The sequence below is a fragment of the Eschscholzia californica genome, unplaced genomic scaffold (assembly GCF_041429995.1).
Source record: "Eschscholzia californica isolate CP2 unplaced genomic scaffold, dmEscCali1.0.p SCAF_3, whole genome shotgun sequence".
NCBI classification, from domain to species: domain Eukaryota; kingdom Viridiplantae; phylum Streptophyta; class Magnoliopsida; order Ranunculales; family Papaveraceae; genus Eschscholzia; species Eschscholzia californica.
In genome coordinates, this window is record NW_028238420.1 from 25,208,135 (window position 1) to 25,229,842 (window position 21,708).

The 21,708-nt window shown below is 33.9% G+C and overlaps 1 protein-coding gene and 1 long non-coding RNA gene across 3 annotated transcripts; both read left to right on the top strand.

The window, feature by feature from the left end:
* The first annotated feature begins 4,392 nt into the window (after window positions 1-4,392).
* Window positions 4,393-5,504, top strand: LOC147549182 (uncharacterized). The gene is made up of 2 exons (XR_015238150.1): window positions 4,393-4,900; window positions 5,253-5,504. It is a non-coding gene; the product is annotated as an uncharacterized LOC147549182 (long non-coding RNA).
* A 1,617-nt stretch (window positions 5,505-7,121) lies between these two features.
* Window positions 7,122-16,654, top strand: LOC147549183 (uncharacterized). Of its 2 annotated transcripts, XM_086671972.1 has the most exons (10): window positions 7,122-7,248; window positions 7,350-7,403; window positions 8,895-8,936; window positions 12,146-12,250; window positions 12,580-12,670; window positions 12,752-12,775; window positions 12,855-12,905; window positions 12,999-13,064; window positions 13,395-13,834; window positions 13,919-16,654. In XM_086671972.1, exons 5-10 carry the CDS (start codon window positions 12,590-12,592, stop codon window positions 14,049-14,051), a joined length of 795 nt encoding a protein of 264 aa, XP_086528098.1. In that variant the 5' UTR covers window positions 7,122-7,248; window positions 7,350-7,403; window positions 8,895-8,936; window positions 12,146-12,250; window positions 12,580-12,589; the 3' UTR covers window positions 14,052-16,654. The 2 variants fall into 2 exon arrangements, with proteins under 2 accessions (XP_086528098.1, XP_086528097.1); XM_086671971.1 differs by lacking the exons at window positions 7,122-7,248; window positions 7,350-7,403; window positions 8,895-8,936; ... (3 more) ...; window positions 12,855-12,905; window positions 12,999-13,064 and adding an exon at window positions 13,201-13,289.
* The last annotated feature ends 5,054 nt before the right edge of the window (window positions 16,655-21,708 follow it).

Sequence of the window (21,708 nt, forward strand, 5' to 3'; positions counted from 1 at the left end):
CGTAAATAAGTAAGTAAATGCGCGCGAGAAAGTAAATCAAGCAGGCATGGATCCTAGTATGACCCCTAACCTAGAAGATCTAATCTCCTTCGGTTTTCTTCTTGTTTCGCCTTTTGGTTCGTCTTAGATCGCCATCTTTGAACCTCCATTGATTTCTCCCACTCGCCTTTGGACTCCTTCCATGAGCTTCTTCAATGGACTTATAGACCCTAAACTCTAATTACAAGACTCTAACGATTCGCAGATCGTATGAACTTGAAATTAAAATTAATTACAAAGCATGCACCCATCCGTGCTTAAAACAAGAATAAGAAATAAATCTATGGCCATACTAGTTTCCCGCATTCACATCACATGCATTCATATAATATATCAAGGCTAAGAATTATATATGCATGATGATCATGGGAGATACTTTTGTCATTACGGACCTTAAGTCTAAATTCGAAGAATTGGACTAATGGTGCGTTCTAGTTTCATCTTTTATGACCGTAGAATCAATTTAAAAAAAAAAAAACTTAATTTTGGTTTTTGAAAGCCGGGGTCGCGTTCGGAAAAAACTTTAGTTTGATTCTTAATGATTTCATACATCAATTTTAAGAGAAAAACTCATTTTGGCCTTACGGATGGCCCGGGTTTATTTTGGAAATATTTGGTTGGAATCGGAAGAAATTGGATAAAACTCTCATTCGAATAATGGTCGCTTTTGTGGTCCGAAAAGCCTTGAAAAGCCCGGGACAACTCCCAGCCCAAGCACACAAAAGGCTCGGACATGACGCGGCCCAAAGGGCCGACATGTCCTGGCCGAGGCCTTTTAAGGCCTGGTCTCGTCCTGGCCGGAGCCAGGACGCTAGTCCATGCTCCAGACGCGTCCTAGACGCGGCTGGTGCTGGACCGGACCAGCATGTGGTGTCTCGGACTAGACGTGTCTGGTGGATAGCTACTGGATGCATCTGGTTGCGTCTCAAGGACGCAACCCAGACGCGTCTGGTCAGACGCGTCCACAGCTGCTACTAGTCCGGCCAGGAAGTTTCCTGGCCGGATTTCATGAGTTTCTAACAAACTCATGTTTCCAAATTTTTTTTTCTTTTGCAACTCTAAGTTACTATTTTCCAATTTTAAAACACTTCTAAAATTCTTCCAAATCTTTTTAGAACACTTCTAAAATTCCAAATTTTTGTTTTCCAAAAGTTTCCAAAACTTAAAAACAACTCTTAACCAAACCAATTTTAGATCAAAATCTAGGTTTTTGAAACACTTTTAAGAAATTTTGAAAACAATTTGACTAATTCTTGAATGCTATACTAAATCAATCAAAATTTTATGTTTAAAATACTTTTAAACACTACTATCTATCTAAACAAGCATAGATTGGATCAAAATCTAGGTTTTTGAAACACTTTCAATAATAAATTTTGATTTTCAATTTGAAAACTCATTGAATCCTATTCATTGTAATCAAATTGTGAGTTTGAAATTATTTTAAAACACTATTAAAACACTTTAAAAACCTCAATTTATCAAACTATCAAGCATATCAAATATGAACTAGTTCGATTCTTAGCAAAAACTAGTTAATTTCAAAAGGCTTTGACGCCACTGTTGGGTTATGGTGGTGTCTACTAATGTCGTATAAGTGGAATCTCAGACATCTAATGTCTTGACATTAGTATTGGTCCCATGATCATCATGCATAAACTAGTTATTAACTAATAGGAGATAGTAGATTACCTTAATCGCTATTTCCCTCGAACTAGTAGAATAGACTAAAGAAGACCAAGAGCTCCAATCGTCGCTCTTCTACTTGGGACACCGAATAGTGTATTTAATCTCCCTCCTTGAAAGCTTGCTAGCACTCCAATGGTCGTTTGATAATAAGAAGACCTTCTTCTTGCTTGACTAGAAGATAGCTTGACAATTAGCTCACTTTCTCCTCTCTACTTGATGTTTTAGAGTAAGAAAGATTAAGGAGAAATTAAACACCTTATTCTCTTCCCTAAGAGTGTTTATATAGAACCTTAATAAGAATCCACCTCCTTTTAGGTTTCTAAAAACACCCTTTAAGATAAGATTTAGGGAAATTATCGAAAATAGCAACTAGTTGATATTTTATCAATTCCCTAAGGAGATGACGTCCAAACCCAGCCCAATCCGAGCCCTCAAAAAATCAGCCCAATCCGAGCCCTAAAAGTGCCCGAATGGGTCTAGACCTAAAACCCCATTTTTGGGCTTTTTGTACTATCCTTGCCCAAATTCTATTTAGGCATGTGAGATATGTTTATGGGACATTCCCAATGTTATATCACACTCCCACTAGTGATATCATCCGATTAAATACCCTTTCTTATGTGTAACTCGATGTAGGATCCGATCGAAGTTAGCCGCGAATTACTTCGTAATTCGACGATCGTAGTTGGTTCCTAGCATAAACTCTACGACCCCTAAATCAATCGGACTTGATGTTCTTCTTCATCAATTGTCCTAGCCGACAAATTGCTCGCATTGCAATCTTGGTCGAAGGACATCTCCTTCAACTCCTTCAAGGTACGCTCGGGGCTTACTAAGTGAACATGAACGAATCGCGGGGAATGTACAAACTCAACGGGTATCGTATGTGTTGTGGGGGTCTCAACCAAGAATTACCAAGTTCAAGAGTAATTTGACTTAGGTGTTTTATTTTTGGTTGTTGCCTCACTTCACTATGTGTCAATTCAAATCGAAAGATATTGGACACTTCAGTACATGTCCCACTTCTTGTCGGTATTTAGAAATCCTTGTAATCCTTCAGTGGGGAATTGTTGGATAAATGGCTTCCAAAGCCTTTTAGTCCGATAGTTCCACTTGAAGAGAATAGTCGCTCTGACCAACATGGGTCGGGTCTGGTTTGGGAGTATTGGAGTTTGGGAGCATTTATCTTATGCAAGGCAATACTAACTAAGGATGCCAAAAAAAAAAGTTATTTTGGGTTTCGCAAAGGAAGAGAAAGTGTTTTTGAGACTATTTTATCTTTAACATTTCGTAGAAGTTTCATATAACATTTAGTGTAAGTCACGAATTAAGTTTTTTGTGACCCTTAGGAGTATTATAAACGAATTTTGATTCTTTGATTTAGTCACGAGATAAAAATAAAGTAATATATATAGATATGTTACTCATCTACCAATTTGCTTGTAAGGAATGTAGCTTAAACAAAATGTTGTGAATTTGGTGCACTACCAATTGGGTTGCCAATTGTTGTCATAAAGAATTTATATCAGACCAATATAATAACTTATACTAGATTAAATAGAAAATGTGAGAGGTTGATTAAATAGGAAGAACTTTGTAACATCCAAATTAATGATTTTTTTAACGTGCATAGGATGTACTAATGTTGATTTTATATAATAAATATGTTTTAATGGCCACGATTTAATCTAACTAATTTGATCCAAAACAGACAACTAGATTTATCTCATTGTTTGTGTTTGTGTTTTTGTTTGCCCCAGTCAACACTCATCATCCTATTTTATATAATGTTATGCCAAGACAATACTAACTAATAAGGATGCCAAAAAAAAAAAAAAAAAGTTATTTTGGGTTTTGCAAAGGAAGAAAAAGCGTTATTGAGACTATTTTATCATTATAATTTCGTAGAAGTTTCATATAACATTTGGTGTAAGTCACGAATTAAGTTTTTTGTGACCCTTAGGAGTATTATAAACGAATTTTGATTCTTTGATTTAGTCACGAGATAAAAATAAAGTAATATATATAGATATATTACTCATCTACCAATTTGCTTGTAAGGAATGTAGCTTAAACAAAATGTTGCGAATCTAGTGCACTACCAATTGCGTTGCCAGTCGTTGCCATAAAGAATTTATATCAGACCAATATAATAACTTATATTTACCCTCTAGGTTTATTTCGCAAACTAAATTAGGTTTTTTTTTTTAAAAGTAGCATGATATTTAAGTTCAATATCATCCATCTCTAAATAATTTTCTATTATTCTTTAAAAAACGTGATTACATATTATTTTTGAGTTTAAATCAAGTCTTTAGGACAAAATATATAAACATATACATATTCTTGATATTTTGGTTTTAAAGATAGATACATTAGTAAGATTAATCTATAGGGCAAAATTGTCGCAGCAATAACTTGAAAAGATAAAAGAAATTATATATGTTATGGACAAAAAAGTCTACTTGAGGATTTCATACAAGTTTATGGAATTAGGTATTTTGGATAAGAGCATTATACTAGTGTAGATTTTTTTTTTTTTACTCTTAATCAAAGTCTTGACATACAATATTTATATGATTTATTTAATAAAAATACATAACCAATCATTATCATTGATTCAATCATATATTCATAAATAGTACTTGTCGGAAACCATGAAATGTATTAATTTAAAATATGACATTTTTTTAAACAATTTAAAATAGGACATTAAACTGTCTAAGGATACATTTTCGTATATCCTTGATCCTTCTTATAAATAGAGTGCAATCTCTTATTCATTTACAAAAACATTCAAGGAGTTTGAAAGGATCACATAAATAGAAGAATCCAGGAAGTTTAAATAGAGAAAACTACCCAAATGGATACTGAGATTAAGAAGTTTTTGGTCGACTACTACCAAACCATTGATTTTAGTTTAGTGGCTCTTGGCACCTTCTATCATGATAATGCCATATTCACCCACTTAAATGGCACGGTTTCAGGCAAAATGGAAATCCTCCTAACATTAAGTGCTCCCCCTTTCGGCCCATGTCATCATCTTCAAAACTTTACGTTTGTGTATCTCCCGCTAGACAGTGACAAAGGTATGGAAGGTGGGGCACATGTGCTGGTCCGAGGAAAAGTTATTACACCGCAGTCTAGACCCAACTACATAAATTTCACTCAGGTTAATTTGTTGTTTACTTTGATACTCTATTTTGTGTACTGGTTCATTCAAGTTTATTGGTAATTATTCGTTGCACCTAATATGGAGATAGAAAGATTTTTCCTAATGCCATAATACCACGTTCGATTTCATGGAAAATTTTAGATGTGACATTAAAAGTATCTACTTTATATTTTTTTTGTTTTGTTTAAGACATCAAATTGTTCATCGGTTTTACGATACAAGTTAGATAAAAAAATTACAACTTTTTTTTTCATTAATTCACGTGTATTGATAGATTTAACTTAAACAAGTGTGTCCTTAAAATATGTCATCCTTACAGCCTTACTTCTACTTTTATCACTTCTCTCAGATGTTCCGATTGGTGAAGAACGGTCCTAACGTGGTTGCTGATCAAGACCTTTTTATAACGTTTGTATGATCGTACTAATGTTCTTATAAGTTCTTTCGGTTCGTCATGCGTGTGTTGGTAACTAATAAACATGAACTTGGTGGTGCTTATGTTGTGTCTTTAATTAGAATTTTCTCGCTAAATTTGTAATAAATGATGTACATCATCATTACTTTAATGTATTTGTAATAATATTTATGTTTTCGATATTCATTCTTTGCTCATGCTTAATTAAAATTGAATCCAAGAATTTTACGTAGCTAAACTAAAATCACAATTAATTTTTTATTGGTAATCATGTTTTGCCAAGTTTTTGGTCGAAAACATTGCCAAAGTTATGTGTTGTTCCTAACGGAACCATGCTAACGAGCTTTTGATTAGAATCTAATTTGAAATGAAAATGCTTTAGAAACTTCAAACTTGTTAATTAAGTAGTTACTTTCAAAAAAAAAAAAAAAGTCTTTATCTAAAAGGGGAAATGACCGTACACGTCAAAATATCTATATAATAAGGGAGGAGGGTATCTTTTTCCCCTCCTCCCAATGGTTAGGATTGAGTTTCACAAGTTATATCAAGTGGAGGAGAATAAATTGAGATTATTTTTGAAAAATCAAATGGCCTACCTTTAATGCCAATTCATCCAAGGGCTGAGATCTCAACAAATAGCATCTTCCAAAGATGCCATCTTCAAAAGACATGGGTTTAAGTTTTCTATTATTTTATTTCGACTCTTCCGGCTCGAGCCTTCCCGCCCACGGTCATCTCCTTCTCTCTCATCTTCCCATCTCCGTCTGTCTCTATCATCTCCCTCCATTTCTCTTGAAAAGATCTGACTATTTCTCACACTCTCTCACTCACAGTCTCTCTCAAGGAAGATTTTCTAGGGTTTAAAGGTTGGAGTTCCAGGTAAAGAATTTTTAGGGTTTCTATCTTTGATGATTAGATTAACTTGGTGTTTTAGTTGTTAGGTTTAGTTAATCAGATTTTATTTTACTTGGTGTGTTAGATTTTAGGTTTACTTAATCAGTTTTTAGGTTAATCAATTCTAGGTTTTGAAGCTTTTAAGTTTACTTGCTTTGTTGTTTTTGTTTTGATAATGATTTTAGATTAATTCTAGGGTTAACATTGAAACTTAACATCAAAAATTTAGCTTTAGCTTTACCTTAGATGTTTAGGTTAGTAAGCTTTAGCTTCTCATCTTACCCTCCCACCATTGTTTGTTTTTATGATTTTTGATAATGTTTTGGTTAGTTTTGATGTTAAGTTGTTTTTTTATGTTAAACACGAGAGTTGATTCATTGATAATAGTTTGTTCTTTTTGTTTTTTATAATGATTTTAGGTTAATCAATTATATAGGTTTTGAAGCTTTTATGATAAACATGAGAGTTGATGATTTTAGGTTAATCAATTATATAGGTTTTGAAGCTTTTATGATAAACATGAGAGTTGATGATTTTAGGTTAATCAATTCTAGGTCAACCAATTCTAGGTTTTGATAATGATGATTTTAGTTTACTTGCTTTGTTGTTTTTGTTTTTTGATAATGATTTTAGGTTAATCAATTCTAGGTTTTGAAGCTTTTAAGTTTACTTGCTTTTTTGTTTTTGATAATGATTTTAGGTTAATCAATTCTAGGTTAACATTGATGCTTTTATGTTAAACATGAGAATTTCTCTCTGCTCTCTAAACCGTTCATGATTTTAATGTAGTTAAATGCTTAATATAGTGTTGGTTATTACAATTTTATTAGAAGTTGAGTTTTGGGTTGATAGTAAGTTCACTTTCTTTTGTTTTATCTCTTTACATTCTCTTTTATCACATTAAGACAGGAGTTCGTGGTTTTTGGAGCATCGAAGACTTGAGACTTGGATCTTCTTTATTGATTAAGGGCTATGGTTGGACCCAAAACGATCGGATCTCTAGGATTATGCAGGTAACTTCCACAGAGAGTTCTATGTAATACTAATCAGAATTGACTAGTTCATGTTGTATAGGTTATGAATTCTAGAACAAGATAATTAAGAGGAGAGAATAAGAGATCTTATTTCTATTTTCAGGTTAATACACATTGACTTATAAAAGTTTTGTCCAACATAATGAACATTCTGAAGGTCATGGTTTTGTTATTATGTTTGGATTGATTCCGAACAGAAATGCTCTGTAGCATATTTAATATTTTGTGTACAACAGAAAGATTTATTTGACTACAATAGATTATATTTTATATCATACCATGCTTGCTTAAAGAAACGGTCAATTTGTAATGTCAATCAAAAAGAGAAAAATGCTCAACCTCGCATTGTTCAGAAACACTTTCCGTGCCCTAGGGGCACGGGTTACATCCTCCTCCCAATGGCCAAGATTTAGTCTCATGAGTTATATCAAGTGGCTGAAATTGGGGCTTCTAAAATTGGATGGTTTAGATTTAATTGAGCTTCATCTTAAGGCTAAGAATATAATAAAGAGCACCTCCCAAAAGATGCCATTTTCTTCCCCTTTCTTTATTCATTTTTTTCATTTTCTGATTCTAAAACTCCCGCTCTTCTCCTTCCCGCTCACGGCTCATTCTCATCTTCTTCTCATCTTTCTCCATCTCTCTTCCAGGTATCTCTCCATCTCTCTATCTCTCTCAGGTTTTCAAGTTTCCTTCTATGAGAGATGATAATAGTTTGGGTTAAAAATGTTTTCATGAGAGTTAGGTATCTCTCTATCTCTCTCAGGTTTTCAAGTTGGTGGGAAATTTTTTGGGGGTTAATAGTTTGGGTTTAGGTTAATCAGTTTTTAGGTTAACTTGGTGGGAAATTTTTTGGGGGTTTGACTCATTTAGATTGTGTGTTTTTAGGTTTAGGTTTAGGTTCATTTTGGAATTTGTGGTATTATAGTTTGGGTTTAGGTTTAGTTGTTCATTTTGGAATTTGTGGTTGTATAGTTTGGGTTTAGGTTCATCAATTTTTAGTTGATAATCAGATTTAAGGTTTAGTTGATAATCAGATTTTAGGTTAAGTAGGTACAAAACTATTTTTGATACAAAATGGTTTGTAGGTTAAGTATGATTTGTGATTCCTTATTACATAAATGTTTATTGTGAACATTGAAGTTGTAAGGTTAACATTCAAAAAGGTTTGTAGGTTAACAGTGAATAACAAGAGGGATTGACTCATTTTGAAGTTGTTCATTTTGGAATTTGTGGTTGTATGTGGTTTTATTTAGGTAACACAGGACTTTTGATAATTGTTGTGTTAGTTTTGATGATCTATATATGAGTTGATCTCTTGATCGAGTAATGTGGTTCCTTATTAGTAGCCTTAAGATGAACAACTAACAATCTTCATTGTGGTGATAATTGTTGAGAATGTTTGGGTTTAGTTTTAAGTGAGTCTCTCATTATTTCTTTCGTTTGAACTTGATTGATCGTATTCAATTTCTGAACGGGTTTACGTTACAACTCTATTGGTTTGTTTTTCAATTTCAGTGTGTCTCTCATTAAATCTTTCGTTTTGGCTTTGCTAAGATAGTGGATAATATTTCATCAAAAAAAAAAAAGATAGTGGATAATGGTTTGTTTTTGTCCATCTAATTCATTTCCTTCTCTTTCTGTGAAGCATGTGTTAAGGAAATACTAAAAGATAGTTGATTGGCTAAAGGTATGTACTAACTGATGCACCCGAAAAGGTTGCAAACCCAAGCGGAGGTATCAAGTAGTACTCCGGCAAAGCCGGGATCGATCCAAGGATAGGAATGTAGCTTGGATATCGAATGGTCTTATTCGTCAGTTTAGATATCAAAGGCTTACTTAGACAAAAGCGGAAATAAACGAAGATAATGTGAGGTTTATGATCAAATAAGCAATAAGAAAATAAAGTAAGTAAAACAAACTAAAATATCAATGTAAGAGGACGAGAGAGATTTGAGAGAACAGTTCGGAGGAACAAGAGTCGGGAACAACAAGTGAGAGAAGTGTCGAGGTCCGGGAATCCGATGTGGTGAACCTACAACTATGTACGATCTAATCGAATGGATTGATACAAACCTAGTCTCGATTCCTAAGGTGGATGTTCATAAGCACTACGTATGTCCGGAGATAATACTTAGTCAAATAAACTTCCTAAACGAATAAAACCGAATCGTCGATCACATTGCCTAATTGATTAACTATGCGAAGTACTTGATAAGACACATGAAAAACGATTGAAACAAGTAATCGAAATAAGAGAACATCAATTTATTATCAAACACATTAAATTATCACAAACACAATCACAATCACAAATTCATCAAGATTTCATCCCTAGACCCCAACAAATTGATTAGCTACTCATGTTAAAGCAAATATTGAGATTCAAGTTAAAGAGTAAACCACACACATGATTTCTTAATTTTGAAACACTAGAAAATCTCATTAAATTGATATGAGTAACTTAACACAAATTAATATGCTTTTGGAGTGATTGAACAAGATGGAAAACAAGTAAAAATGGAAGAACAAGTGAGAAAGTGGAAGAGAAGTGGAGTTTTTCCAGCTGAGTTTTGGTTCCCTGGTCCAGCCAAACGCACCCTAATACCTCCAAAAAAATTCCAGCAAAACTGCCTTTAAATCAAGCCAAAAACCGTCCTTTAACTCCACCCAAAACCGCCAAAAGAATTCTCCAAAACCACCACCAGCTTCCTAACACTACACCACCATAAAACCACCCTTTTTTATCAAGCAAACAACCTCCTTAAATCCCCAAAACCAGCCTTCCTACCCAAGAAAATTCTTCTCTACAAACCCAACAACAACACCTCCTAAATACCAACTAAAACCACCTTCATAAATTCATCCAAAACCGCCTCATTAATGTTGTGATTTCTTGGTTTCTCTCCTTTCAAACCGCCTATTCTCTCTCTCTCTCACCAGAATTCAGCCCCCCTTCATCAACCCTCTAAGAGCATCCCAATGGTTAGCACCAATTTAGTCACCAAAAAGGAATTTTCACCAAATTATTTGGTGTTTTCAAATTCTTGAACCCAAAGGCAAACACCAAAACTCCCACCAAATCACTATTCATCACACTAGATTTCATTTTTATCATTTTTAATACTCATTTTTTTTTAAATAAAATATGATGACAAATAATTTATTGAAATAGTAATTAAAATTATAAGATTTAAATTATAAATTAAGATCATTACGACATTTTATTGTTTATGGGGACCAAACAAAAATATTTTATGGGACCAAATACAAACATTAAAATAAATAAAGGGACTGAATGGAAAACAAAAATTCAAAAAGGATGAATTATATATTTAATATTATGGGGCCTACCGCATCACCAATTTGATGAAAGGTGAACAGTAGCCGGCCAGATATGGCCGGCTACTGTTCATGGCACGGGAGATCTTTGGTGATCTCCCGTGCCATTGGGTGCATATTGTCCTGGAGATCACCAAAATTTGGTGATCTCCAGGGCCGTTGGGGATGCTCTAATTGCCTTTTTGTTATTTTCACTAAAACCCTAGTCAACTTGACTTGGTCATACTCTTTGACTAAGGCTAAAATCTTGATGGGGGTGTTCATAAAATCTCTAATTGCTCATCTTCTTTACACTCTTGGGCTTGGGTTGTTGCTTCTATTTAAGAAATCAAATAGGGTGCTCTCATCATTCTCTACATCTTCTTGCTTTTAGCAAAGACCGAAATATCCATCGACTTCTTATGATCACCATTTCTTCATCCGAACTCCGATTCGATTATCGTCTTCACCATTGGGTTCATCATTGACTTTACTTTCCATTGGTCCAAATGACCAATTTACCCTTCAAGCGCCTTGTTTTTCATTTTTATCCGTTTTTCTTGTTCAACTCCATAGATAGTACCTAATCAAGAGAAGTTTATAACTAGTCAAAATAAAAGTATAAAATGGACTAACTCATTTAAATTAAGTGACATAAATGTGGTGAATTCACACCACATCACTAACGAAATTCTTCAAGGTAATTTTGTTATATGTTTTCTTTTCTTTTCTGTTAAATGTTAGATTTTGTACTTTGTACAAATTTTTATTATCGGTTTGTGTCACTTACTGCATGTTTCAAGTTTATTTGTCTCTCATTATTTTTCTTTGCATCGATGGTATATTTTTCAATCACAAGTTATATCTTGCCGATATTTTTTTTAGGGTTCATCCGACTGTAAATAGGGGAAAAAGGGTTGATCAAACTGCTTTAGTTTTGAGTTTTTAGGGTTGACTAACTAATCTCTAATTTTATCAGAGCTTGAAGATCTGAATTGGGATCATTCACTTACCTGGAGATTAGAACAAACACGATTCCACGACAGAAAGAGAACGAATATTAGTGTTTTCCATGAAAAGACAGTTTCTTTGTTTTAGGTTATCATTTATAGAACTCCATTAGATAGAATTCTTTATGCAGGTTGCGAATATCTCTTCGAGTTTTTTTTGTGAACTCTTTTTTTCAGGTTACTAATGGTATCTTTTTCCCTTTCTATATTGATTTTCTTGCCCTTTTTACCATCTTAAGAAAAGAAACATAATTTGCTGTGAAACATGTATTCATCCCTTTCTCTGTGTATTTTTCAGTTTTCACATGTTTGTTTTTTTACTCTGAGAAAATCTTAAAATAACTTCTCTATATATCAATCTTAATTTCAGTAACACTTAAGCCTTTGTAGTTTAGCTTTTTTCTTCGCATAATAGCGGCACCACGTATGCCATTTTCTTATGATCTTTTTAATTATGTATGATTCTTACCTTTGTTGTCGTTTAGATTAAACTCAAAATGGGTTATCTTTCAGTGTATCACCCCATATTTACAGTTCTAATCCATCTTTTTGTTGGTCTTTTTTACAGGATCGAAGTTTAAGAACAACCAAACATTTGTTGTGCAAGAATTTTATGTCTGTATCATTTACTTAGCTTCCTTCCTCTCCTTACAATATAGTCAACTGTTTTCAGGTGTATAGCAGATTTGTAACGTCAAGATGTTGTGTTTCCGTTAATTATGATTCCTTTAATTGAGTTTACGAAAATAATATGAAAAAAATCATAGACATTTATGTGTTTGAATTGTAGTTTGAGTTTACAGTACATTTCTGCCAATAAAAATAAGGAAGAAAATGAACCCTTATTTATTCTGAAATTGATGGTTGAGCTTGATTGATTGCATAACTTGATGAACATATCCAATTTATTGCAGTCATTATAGGTTCTTATGCACATTAAGTGGTTACATTAACTCTTCATTGAAACTAAATTTTTTCCCGTAAAATTATATGTCATTATAGATCTCTCAACATGACCGAGAATCAAAGGAAGAGAAAGTACTATGGCATTTTCAGGAACTCTTCATCTCCAAACCTCTCAATATACGGGCAGGTACAATATATCTTTTAGTATAATAATTAATTTTGACAAAAAAAATTTCTACTAACAAATATTATTTTTCATTTCAAATAGGTCGACTCCCACGTGGATGAGACGGTAATAGAGACTTACAACAGTTTTAATCAACTACTCTTTACAAGTTATTATTTTCAAACCTTATGACAATTTTGTGCAGATTCGATTGTTAACTAAAAACGGAGTGCAGGTCACAGTCCACAATATGGAGGTTTGGTATCTTAGTCATCTAATATTTGATTTTTCATTAACTAATCTTTTCAAACTATTCATACTTAATATGGACATCTCATGATGTAAATAGCCCAGAAACGTCAGAGAAAAGGCGACTTATATAGACAAAGGAAAGTCTACAGCGATATCATCTGAGGTAGGCTTTCAAACATTTAATTGATCAAGTTGTGAGCATAATATAAAGTTTAATTTTAATTACTATACCAAACGTTGAGGTTTCTTCCCCTAAATGGCCAACGAACTCTGTCAAGACGATCAAACTTTTAGAGAAAGAGAAAGAAAATATTGCGCCTCAAGAATCACATGTAAAAGAAAAGACTAAAACTTAGACAAAGGAAAGGCTATAGCAATATCATCTCAGGTACACATATGGGTTATATGCTTCACTTATTTATTTTTGTTAATGATTTTTGAGTCATATTTACTTTACAAAGAATAATAAGATGCTTCATCTCTGTTAATTTAGGTTTCCTTAAATACTGGAACAAATGTCATATCAAAACGTGCACTTGCCCAACGATTACGAAAGGATAGGGAGAAATTGCAGCGCGTTAGCAGAATACAATTTACACCAAAATACTTCCCCTCTATAACACCGACTGGAATAGTTCTTCCACAAAGCGAGACGTATTCGACCAACATTATTTTACCTCACTTAGGCATTCCAAGTCACATACTTGCTGCTCAACCCGCTCTACCAAAGGCTACTAAGCAAAGTAGACTTCCACGTCTTGATTGTTTGGACATACATTCTGAACTTCCACCAAGGAACTTAAATGTTGATTTTGAAAGTGTTATAACAAGAACACCTACCATTTCTCCTGTACATGATGTTCCGAATGAGGTGGATACAACTAGGCAACATTCAATTTTTGAGCCAGGGACATCCTCAACGGTACATAACATGTAATAAATCCTATCCACCTCTATAAAATAATTCTGTTTTAATTACTACTTAAGATTAATTATATAAACTATTTTATTATGTAGGCCAACCACCGTACTACCAGGTCTTACTGAGGTTAGTAATTTAGAAGTGCTTCCGGTGGTACGTGTACATGAAGAACGTTATTTCTTGGGTCAAATGGATGTTTTGTGTCCTTTTTGCAAAGCATTGCACTAGAATGATGAAAAGTTAACAAAATCATCCAACACAAGACCTTTGTTCGGGACATGTTGTTTGCAAGGAAAAATAAAATTACCTTTACTTATTGAACCACCTGAAGCACTCAAAGGGTTATGATGGCAACGATGCATACTCAAAGCACTTTAGAAAATTCATTAGAGAGTATAAGGCATCAAATGCATTTACAAGTCTGGGGTCAACAATGGAGCCAAGAGTGTTAAATGGAAGGGGGCCTACATCATTCACTATACACGGTAAGCTACGACACCGTACAGGTTCCTTAATACCTGAAGCAGGATTGGAGGCTTCTTACGCCCAACTTTACATCTTTCATCCAAATACTGCAATCGATTGTCGCAAACGTCGAGATCCACGCCTCGAAGTAGGGGAATTCAAGATGTTTTACTTCAAAATAACAAGTTTGTAAGAGTATATTCTCAGGCCTATGAAATTTTGATGCAATCGAATGCAACAAATGAGACCTTGCCAGCATACTTGCATTATAATTCGTCAACAGATAGACGTCGTTACAATTTGCCATCAACAGATGAAATTGCTGTTATCTTGCCAGGGGACGGTACGGAAAAAAGTGGAATGAGAGATATTGTTATCCACCTAAAAGGCGGCAATGGATTAATGAAAATAAATGAATGTCATCCTGCTTATCTTCCATTACATTATGTTTTGTTGTTTCCATATGGCGAGCTTGGTTGGGATCCCACGTTAACTCAGTGGGATGTCATAAACAACAAATCTTCAGCTAATCGATTAACTCAAATGCAGTGGTATAGTTATCGATGTTTTGATAGACCAACAGAGTATACAACAATTCTAAAGGCCGGAAAATTATTCCAAGAGTTTTTAGTGGATGCTTGGGCAGCAACAGAGCAAAATCGATTGACATATTATCGGCTAAACCAAGCCCAACTTCGTGCAGAACTTTACAAGGGTCTCACTGATATTGAGGAATCTGGATTGGAACCATATCAAGTTGGTCAACGTTTTATATTACCTTCTTCATTTACTGGTAGTCCAAGAATGATGTTTGAACTTTAGCAGGATTCATTAGCAATCACACGTTATAACAAGCATCCCGATTTGTTCATCACAATGACTGGGAATCCTCATTGGCCAGAAATCACGTCAGCACTTCTTCCCAATCAAACTTCCCTTGATAGGCCTGATTTAGTTGCACGTGTGTTCGAATTAAAAAGAAAACATTTAATGAAGCTGATTGAAAAACATGGAATCTTAGGTCAAACAGTCGGTCATGTTTTTACCATTGAATTTCAAAAACGTGGATTGCCTCATATGCATGCATTGATTTTTTTTCGACAATCCGACAAGGTACGTACGGTTGATCAAATTGATAGGTTGGTTTCAGCTGAATTTCCAGATCCTAAAGAAGATCCTCTACTTTTCGAAATTGTAAAGAGTTATATGGTGCATGGACCATGCGGTACTCGGGACAAACATGCCGTTTGTATGGAAGATGGAAGATGTACTAAACGGTTTCCACGAATGTTTACTGAGTCGACAACAATAGATGTGGATGGTTATCCAATTTATCGTCGTCGTGATACCGGTAAAGTGTATACCGTCAAAGGTCATCATGTTGATAACAGAGATATCGTACCTTATAATGCTTACTTTTCCAAGTTGTTCAACTGCCATATTAACGTTGAAGTTTGTGCGGGTTTGCGTTGCGTAAAATATATCCACAAGTACATTTTCAAAGGATATGATCGTGCTACATTTGTGTTGGGAAGGCTAGATGAGATTCAACAATATCTTGATGCACGATACATCGGACCACCAGAAGCAGCTTGGCGCATATTTGGCCATACTTTACATGAGGAGATCCCGTCAGTTGTTCGATTGGCAGTTCATTTACCAGGTATGCACCGTGTTCTTTTTAACCCCGATGATTCGAGGGAAACAATTTTAACAAGGGCTGAACAACAAATGTCAATTTTATTAGCCTTCTTTAAATGTTGTGTTTCAAATGAAGAGGCACGTGCATTCACTTATCAAGAATTTCCAGAACACTATGTGTGGAATAGACAACAACATTTGTGGACTTCAAGAAAAAAAGGATTTGCAATCGGTAGAATGTATTTTGCGAGTCCAAATTGTGGTGAAAGATTTGTGTTGCTCGAGGACTTTTAGAAGATAATGGTGAATGGGTACAATGTTTAGAGGAAGCTATAAAAATGAAATCTGGACATCAATTAAGAAAATTATTCGTTGTTGTTCTCTTGCATTGTTTCCCTCCAAATCCCGATCATTTGTGGAATCAATTCTCACTTAATATTTGTGATGACTTGGCGCACAAGTTGCGTACAGTATTTGGAATCATAACACCGTCTGAGAATCAAATCACCGACTATGGTTTATATCTAATTAATAAACTTCTTCAACAGTCGGGAAAAGATTTAACTCATTTCAAACCTATGCCTCTTTCAACTGGAAATTGGAATGATCAACCTGGGAATAGATTATTACTCGAGCATAGAATGATTCAACATGAATGTCAGGCAGTAGATGTACAAGTCAACATAGAACGTTTAAATGATGAACAATCTTCTGCTTATATGACCATTTTGTCACCAATAATAAGGGAACCATTTTCTTTTTAAGTGGAGGCGCTGGCACTGGAAAGACATTTTTATAAAACACAATTGCAACCAAATGTCGTAGTATGGGTCATATTGTTATAACTGTTGCTTCATCGGGAATTGCTTCGTTGTTGTTGGTGGGAGGCAGAACTACACATTCAACTTTTTGTATTCCGTTAGATATTTTAGACAATTCTATATGTGGATTTCATAAACAGTCAATACATGCTGAATTATTTGGGGAAACTAAGCTAATTATATGGGATGAAGTCCCTATGCAACACAGATTTTGTGTAGAAGCAGTTGATCGAACACTTCAGGACATCCGTGATAACAAAAATCCATTTGGTGGTGTTACTGTTGTTTTAGGCGGTGACTTTAGGCAAATCTTGCCTGTAATACCAAAAGGAGTTCGTGAACAAATAGTCGGTGCTTCACTAAAACGTTCACCACTTTGGTTGGTTATTGTTGTTCTGACATTGAGTCTTAACATGAGGCTAGCTGATACAGAACCAGGAAATGCTGATTTTGCAAAGTTCTTGGTTGAGGTACTTCCTTCTTCCACCAAATAATTTAATCCTTTAGTAAATTATGTGTTATTATAAATCTTCAAATAGTTGAGATGGTTATATTTTTGCAGATCGAGTCAAACCCGTGTGAAATTGTTCAACTACCACTTATTCACAGGTGTAAGAATTTATCCGAGTTATTATGTTCAACTTATCCTGGATTGAATATATTAGGTACATCATCTCCAAAGTACTTGACGGAGAGAGCTATATTATCTCCCCGTAATGATGATGTAGACTTTATTAATTCAGAGGCATTAAAAATATTTCCAGGAGAGACAATTGTCTATTTAGACGCTGATAAATTAGTTGAAGAGGGAGAAGACAATAGACTTGGCGGAGGTAATTATCCGAATGAGTATTTAAACTCTCTCGATCCTCCAGGATTACCTCCTTTCAGGCTTCAATTAAAAGTTGGTTGCCCAGTAATGTTATTAAGAAATCTTGCTCCAAAAGATGGTCTTTGCAACTGTACTAGGTTGATTGTGGTTCGATGTGCTCCACGCATAATTGAAGCCCAAATTATTACAGGAGATAAATCTGGAGATTTAGTTTTCTTGCTTCGAATATCTCTTACAACATCTTCTGTAGAGGTTCCTGTGCGGATGACAAGAAGACAGTTTCCAATTCGATTGGCTTATGCGATGACAATTAACAGATCTCAGGGACAATCTGTTAAGTTTGTTGGAGTTGATTTGCGGACTCCAATTTTTAGCCATGGTCAACTCTACGTAGCATTATTTAGATGCACTGCTTCAAATAGGTTACATGTCTTATTACCGGAAACCTTGCAAAACTCTACTACAAACATTTTTGTTATAGCTACTATCGGTAATCTTTCATGACATTTTTTTTCATTATACCTGAATTTAATAATACTAACTATTAAATATTTAACTTATACATAATATACCATTTTTATTTCATAGAGTTGGGATCAACAAGTGCAAGACTTTGAGAGCCGAAACCAAAGATATATATGGGGTGAATGGAAGCATCGTAACACGGTATCAATTGTGCATATTGCTTATACTTACTTTGAAACCTCATATGCTATCATTATATTATCCTAACTATTGCAATTATGTAACTTTCAGATTGTTGTGCATGCTTCTCAGTGGTCATCGCGGGTGCGTGTGGATACAATTACTTTCTTAAGAGTAATTAGAAGAGCTTACATGCCTCTTTTGATTGACAACTACTTTGTCTGAAAGTCTTTCAACTGTATGTATTTTGTGATATTCAAAACATAGGCTTCATTGACATACTTTTTGTATAGAATAGATGATATATGCACATGAATGCACATTCCATATAGAAGCAATCATACTTTTGTAGAGAAAAACAAACTTTGATGATTGTTTTTGTAGAGATAAACAAAACAATCGTACTTTTGTGAAGTTTTATATGTGAAATGAAAGTTCTTTTGTTTTCCATCTATTTTTATGACTCTAATCTAACTCTCATGTAATGAATGATTCTTTATGATAATGTGTTTACATCCTTAAACTTTAGAATAAATTGCAGAAATCATTTCTTGCGCATCAACCACAATTGAACACAACCTATTTAAACCAGGTCATGTCTAATTTTATATAGATCCTTATCAAAAGTTACTGTCTTCTGTACCTACTTTTTATCAGATTTTTGAGCTCTGTTTTACTTATCAGAGTTATGTCATTGATTTATTCTATTTGTTTCATGTTTCAAGTTTATTTGTCCTCATTACTTTTCGTTGCGTCAATGGTTTGTTTTGTCTTTGCAACGATAGGATATGGTTACATGACTCCATTTTTATTTTGTCCTTATTACTTTTCGCTGCGATAATTTGACATCACATGTTACTAATAGGATATGATTACATGACTCCATTTTTATTTTGTCCTTATTACTTTTCGCTGCGATAATTTGACATCACATGTTACTAATTTTTGTTGAAGTGGATAAACATGAGATCGTGCGCATAATGTGAACTAACATGATGAATAAATATTGAAACATTATTCAAAAACTGTAAAGAGTGCGCATAGTTTGCTCGATATGTAACACATTTGAAAAAACTGTCCGTGCCCCACGGGCACGGGTTACACCCTCGTTTTATCTATAACTCAAAAAAACAGGTCCTTTTAGAAATAAGCAAAGAGTGATAAAATGATAATGTGAATTGGTCTTCAGTGAATAAAAAATATCTATAATTACTCATTAGGTCATTTTGAACTTTTATTATCCCAAAGTACCCGTAATAGCAAAAAAGGATTTTTTCTCTCTATCTTTCACGTTTATTGGCGTTGCTTCATCTTCTTGTTAGAGTTTTTCATTTGATGATGTTGATGATGATGAATATATTGTTTCAATCTCCATCTATGAATCCAAGTTTCATCCCCCAATCATAACCCTAGCCCGATGTTTTTCAAAGACTTCAAAGAATCACATAAAAAGAGTCAAAATTTTCTGCCCAAATCCAAAACCCTAACCTAATCTTTATAATAATCTTGATCCATCTCTATTCTCTGGTCACTGGCTAAAGACGAAACTTCTGTGAATCTGTAAATTGTTCTGAATAATCAACAATTTTGAATCTAGAAATTGTTTTTGCTCGAACGGGAGATGAAATTCCATGGCTACTGGATAAAGATGGTTTGACAATCTTTTATTTTTTTGTTGAAATTTAGGGTAAATTAAGAAATTTGTTCTTGATTTGTGTTATAGTCAGTGAAAATCTTTAATGGAAATGTAGTTACACATCAAATCTTAGTTTATGGGTTTGTTAATTTTACAAATATTATATGCAAGGTCTAGTTCATAATTGAGTATTTAATCTTTCTTATTTGATTATTTTAATTAGGCGGTTATCGTGCTCATTACATCTCCATGATATATCAATGCCTTGTAACGACTAACGTAGACCGTAGTCGAATTCTCAAAAAAAAAAAGTTGATTATTTTAATTACAGTCCAGTATATAATTCTAGTGGTCTTTCTTCCTTGATTAGTTTAATTGACATGTGGTGTTTGATTCTCATTACATCCTCCCTCTTCGAATCCTACAATTACTCGCGGATTAAACTATGAAGAACGACATTTGATAATGAGTGTTTTTTGAGTTATGGGTTGACTATTGCTTCAAAAGGGCAAGAAAGTTATTCAATAATTTAGACCGAAAATTTACAAAGTTGTATCTTCCCCCGTAATCTTCATCTTCCACTAAGTTTATCTTCTTATCTCTAAAAACCCTAATCCAAAAAACCTAATAGTAGTATTACATGAATCCCGAATAAATCAAGAGAAGAAGATTGAGGAATTTAAAGACCAACGGGGTTCTTCTTCCATCAAATTCGTGTTGGAATGGATACTAAATCATTGTCAATCAACTCACCCAATTTTGATATAACATTACTTTGTAGGTTTCAAACTAATTGGATTTCTGAAGGTGTATGAATATTACTTCTAAAACTCAATTTGTAACCCTAATCCCTCAATCTTCTTCTCTTGATTTATTAAGAATTTTGATTTGTAGTACTATTATTGAGTTTCTTGGATTAGGGTTTTTAGAGAGAAGAAGAAGAAGATAAACTTAATGGAAGATGAAGATGAAGATTAGGGGGCAAGATACAACTTTGTAAATTTTTGGGTTAAAAGTAAATATGCTCCCTTAGACTTTATTCCCCGGAGAATTTTCTTTATTCCCCAAAGCCGTGGCCTTACATTATTTCATCTTGAAGTATTGAAGGTTTAATCTTAAAGTAGATTACAATAAGCTTTTTGAAGGTTTGATCTTAAAGTCGACCACACAATTTCTTCATGACTTTTATATGATAAATGATGAAATCAATTCCAAAATCAAAATTCCGTAGACACATACTCTAAGTTTATATTCTCGATATGCAAATCAAATTTGCAAGATATGTAACTCAAGATTATATTCTACGAAACTTGCAAATCATATTTGCAATCTACATTATGCAAACACAGTTTGCAATTTACATTTTGCAAATACATGTTTGCAGAACAGATTGTTCCAAACACATGTTTGCAGAACAGATTGTTCCAAACACATGTTTGCAGTTAACATTATGCAAACACATGTTTGCAGATCAGATTATTGCAGACACGTTTGCAGAACAGATTGTTGCAAACACGTTTGCCTAACAGATTGTTGCAAACACGTTTACATAAGAGATTGTTGCAAACACGTTTGCAGAAAAACGTAAAGGAAAAAACGCCGTTTTTTCTGAGTTTTTTTTTTTTTTGAAAAAAAGTATTGAAAGTGGATCTTGTTAGAAAGCTAATGAAAAATTATTTCTAAATGTATAATTTTTATAAAAATCCGACATCTCAAACAAAAGCTATATCGATTTAAAGTTTAAAGAAAAATAAAAGAATTTGGTTTACACAAAATGACTAAAAGGAGTATTTTAGTATTTGCACACTTTTGACCTGAATAATAATTTTCAAATGTTTTGTGTTT

Coding starts and splice junctions, on each gene's coding strand:
- LOC147549183 (XM_086671971.1), top strand. CDS start 15,165: ATGACTGGGAATCCTCATTGGCCAGAAATCACGTCAGCACTTCTTCCC.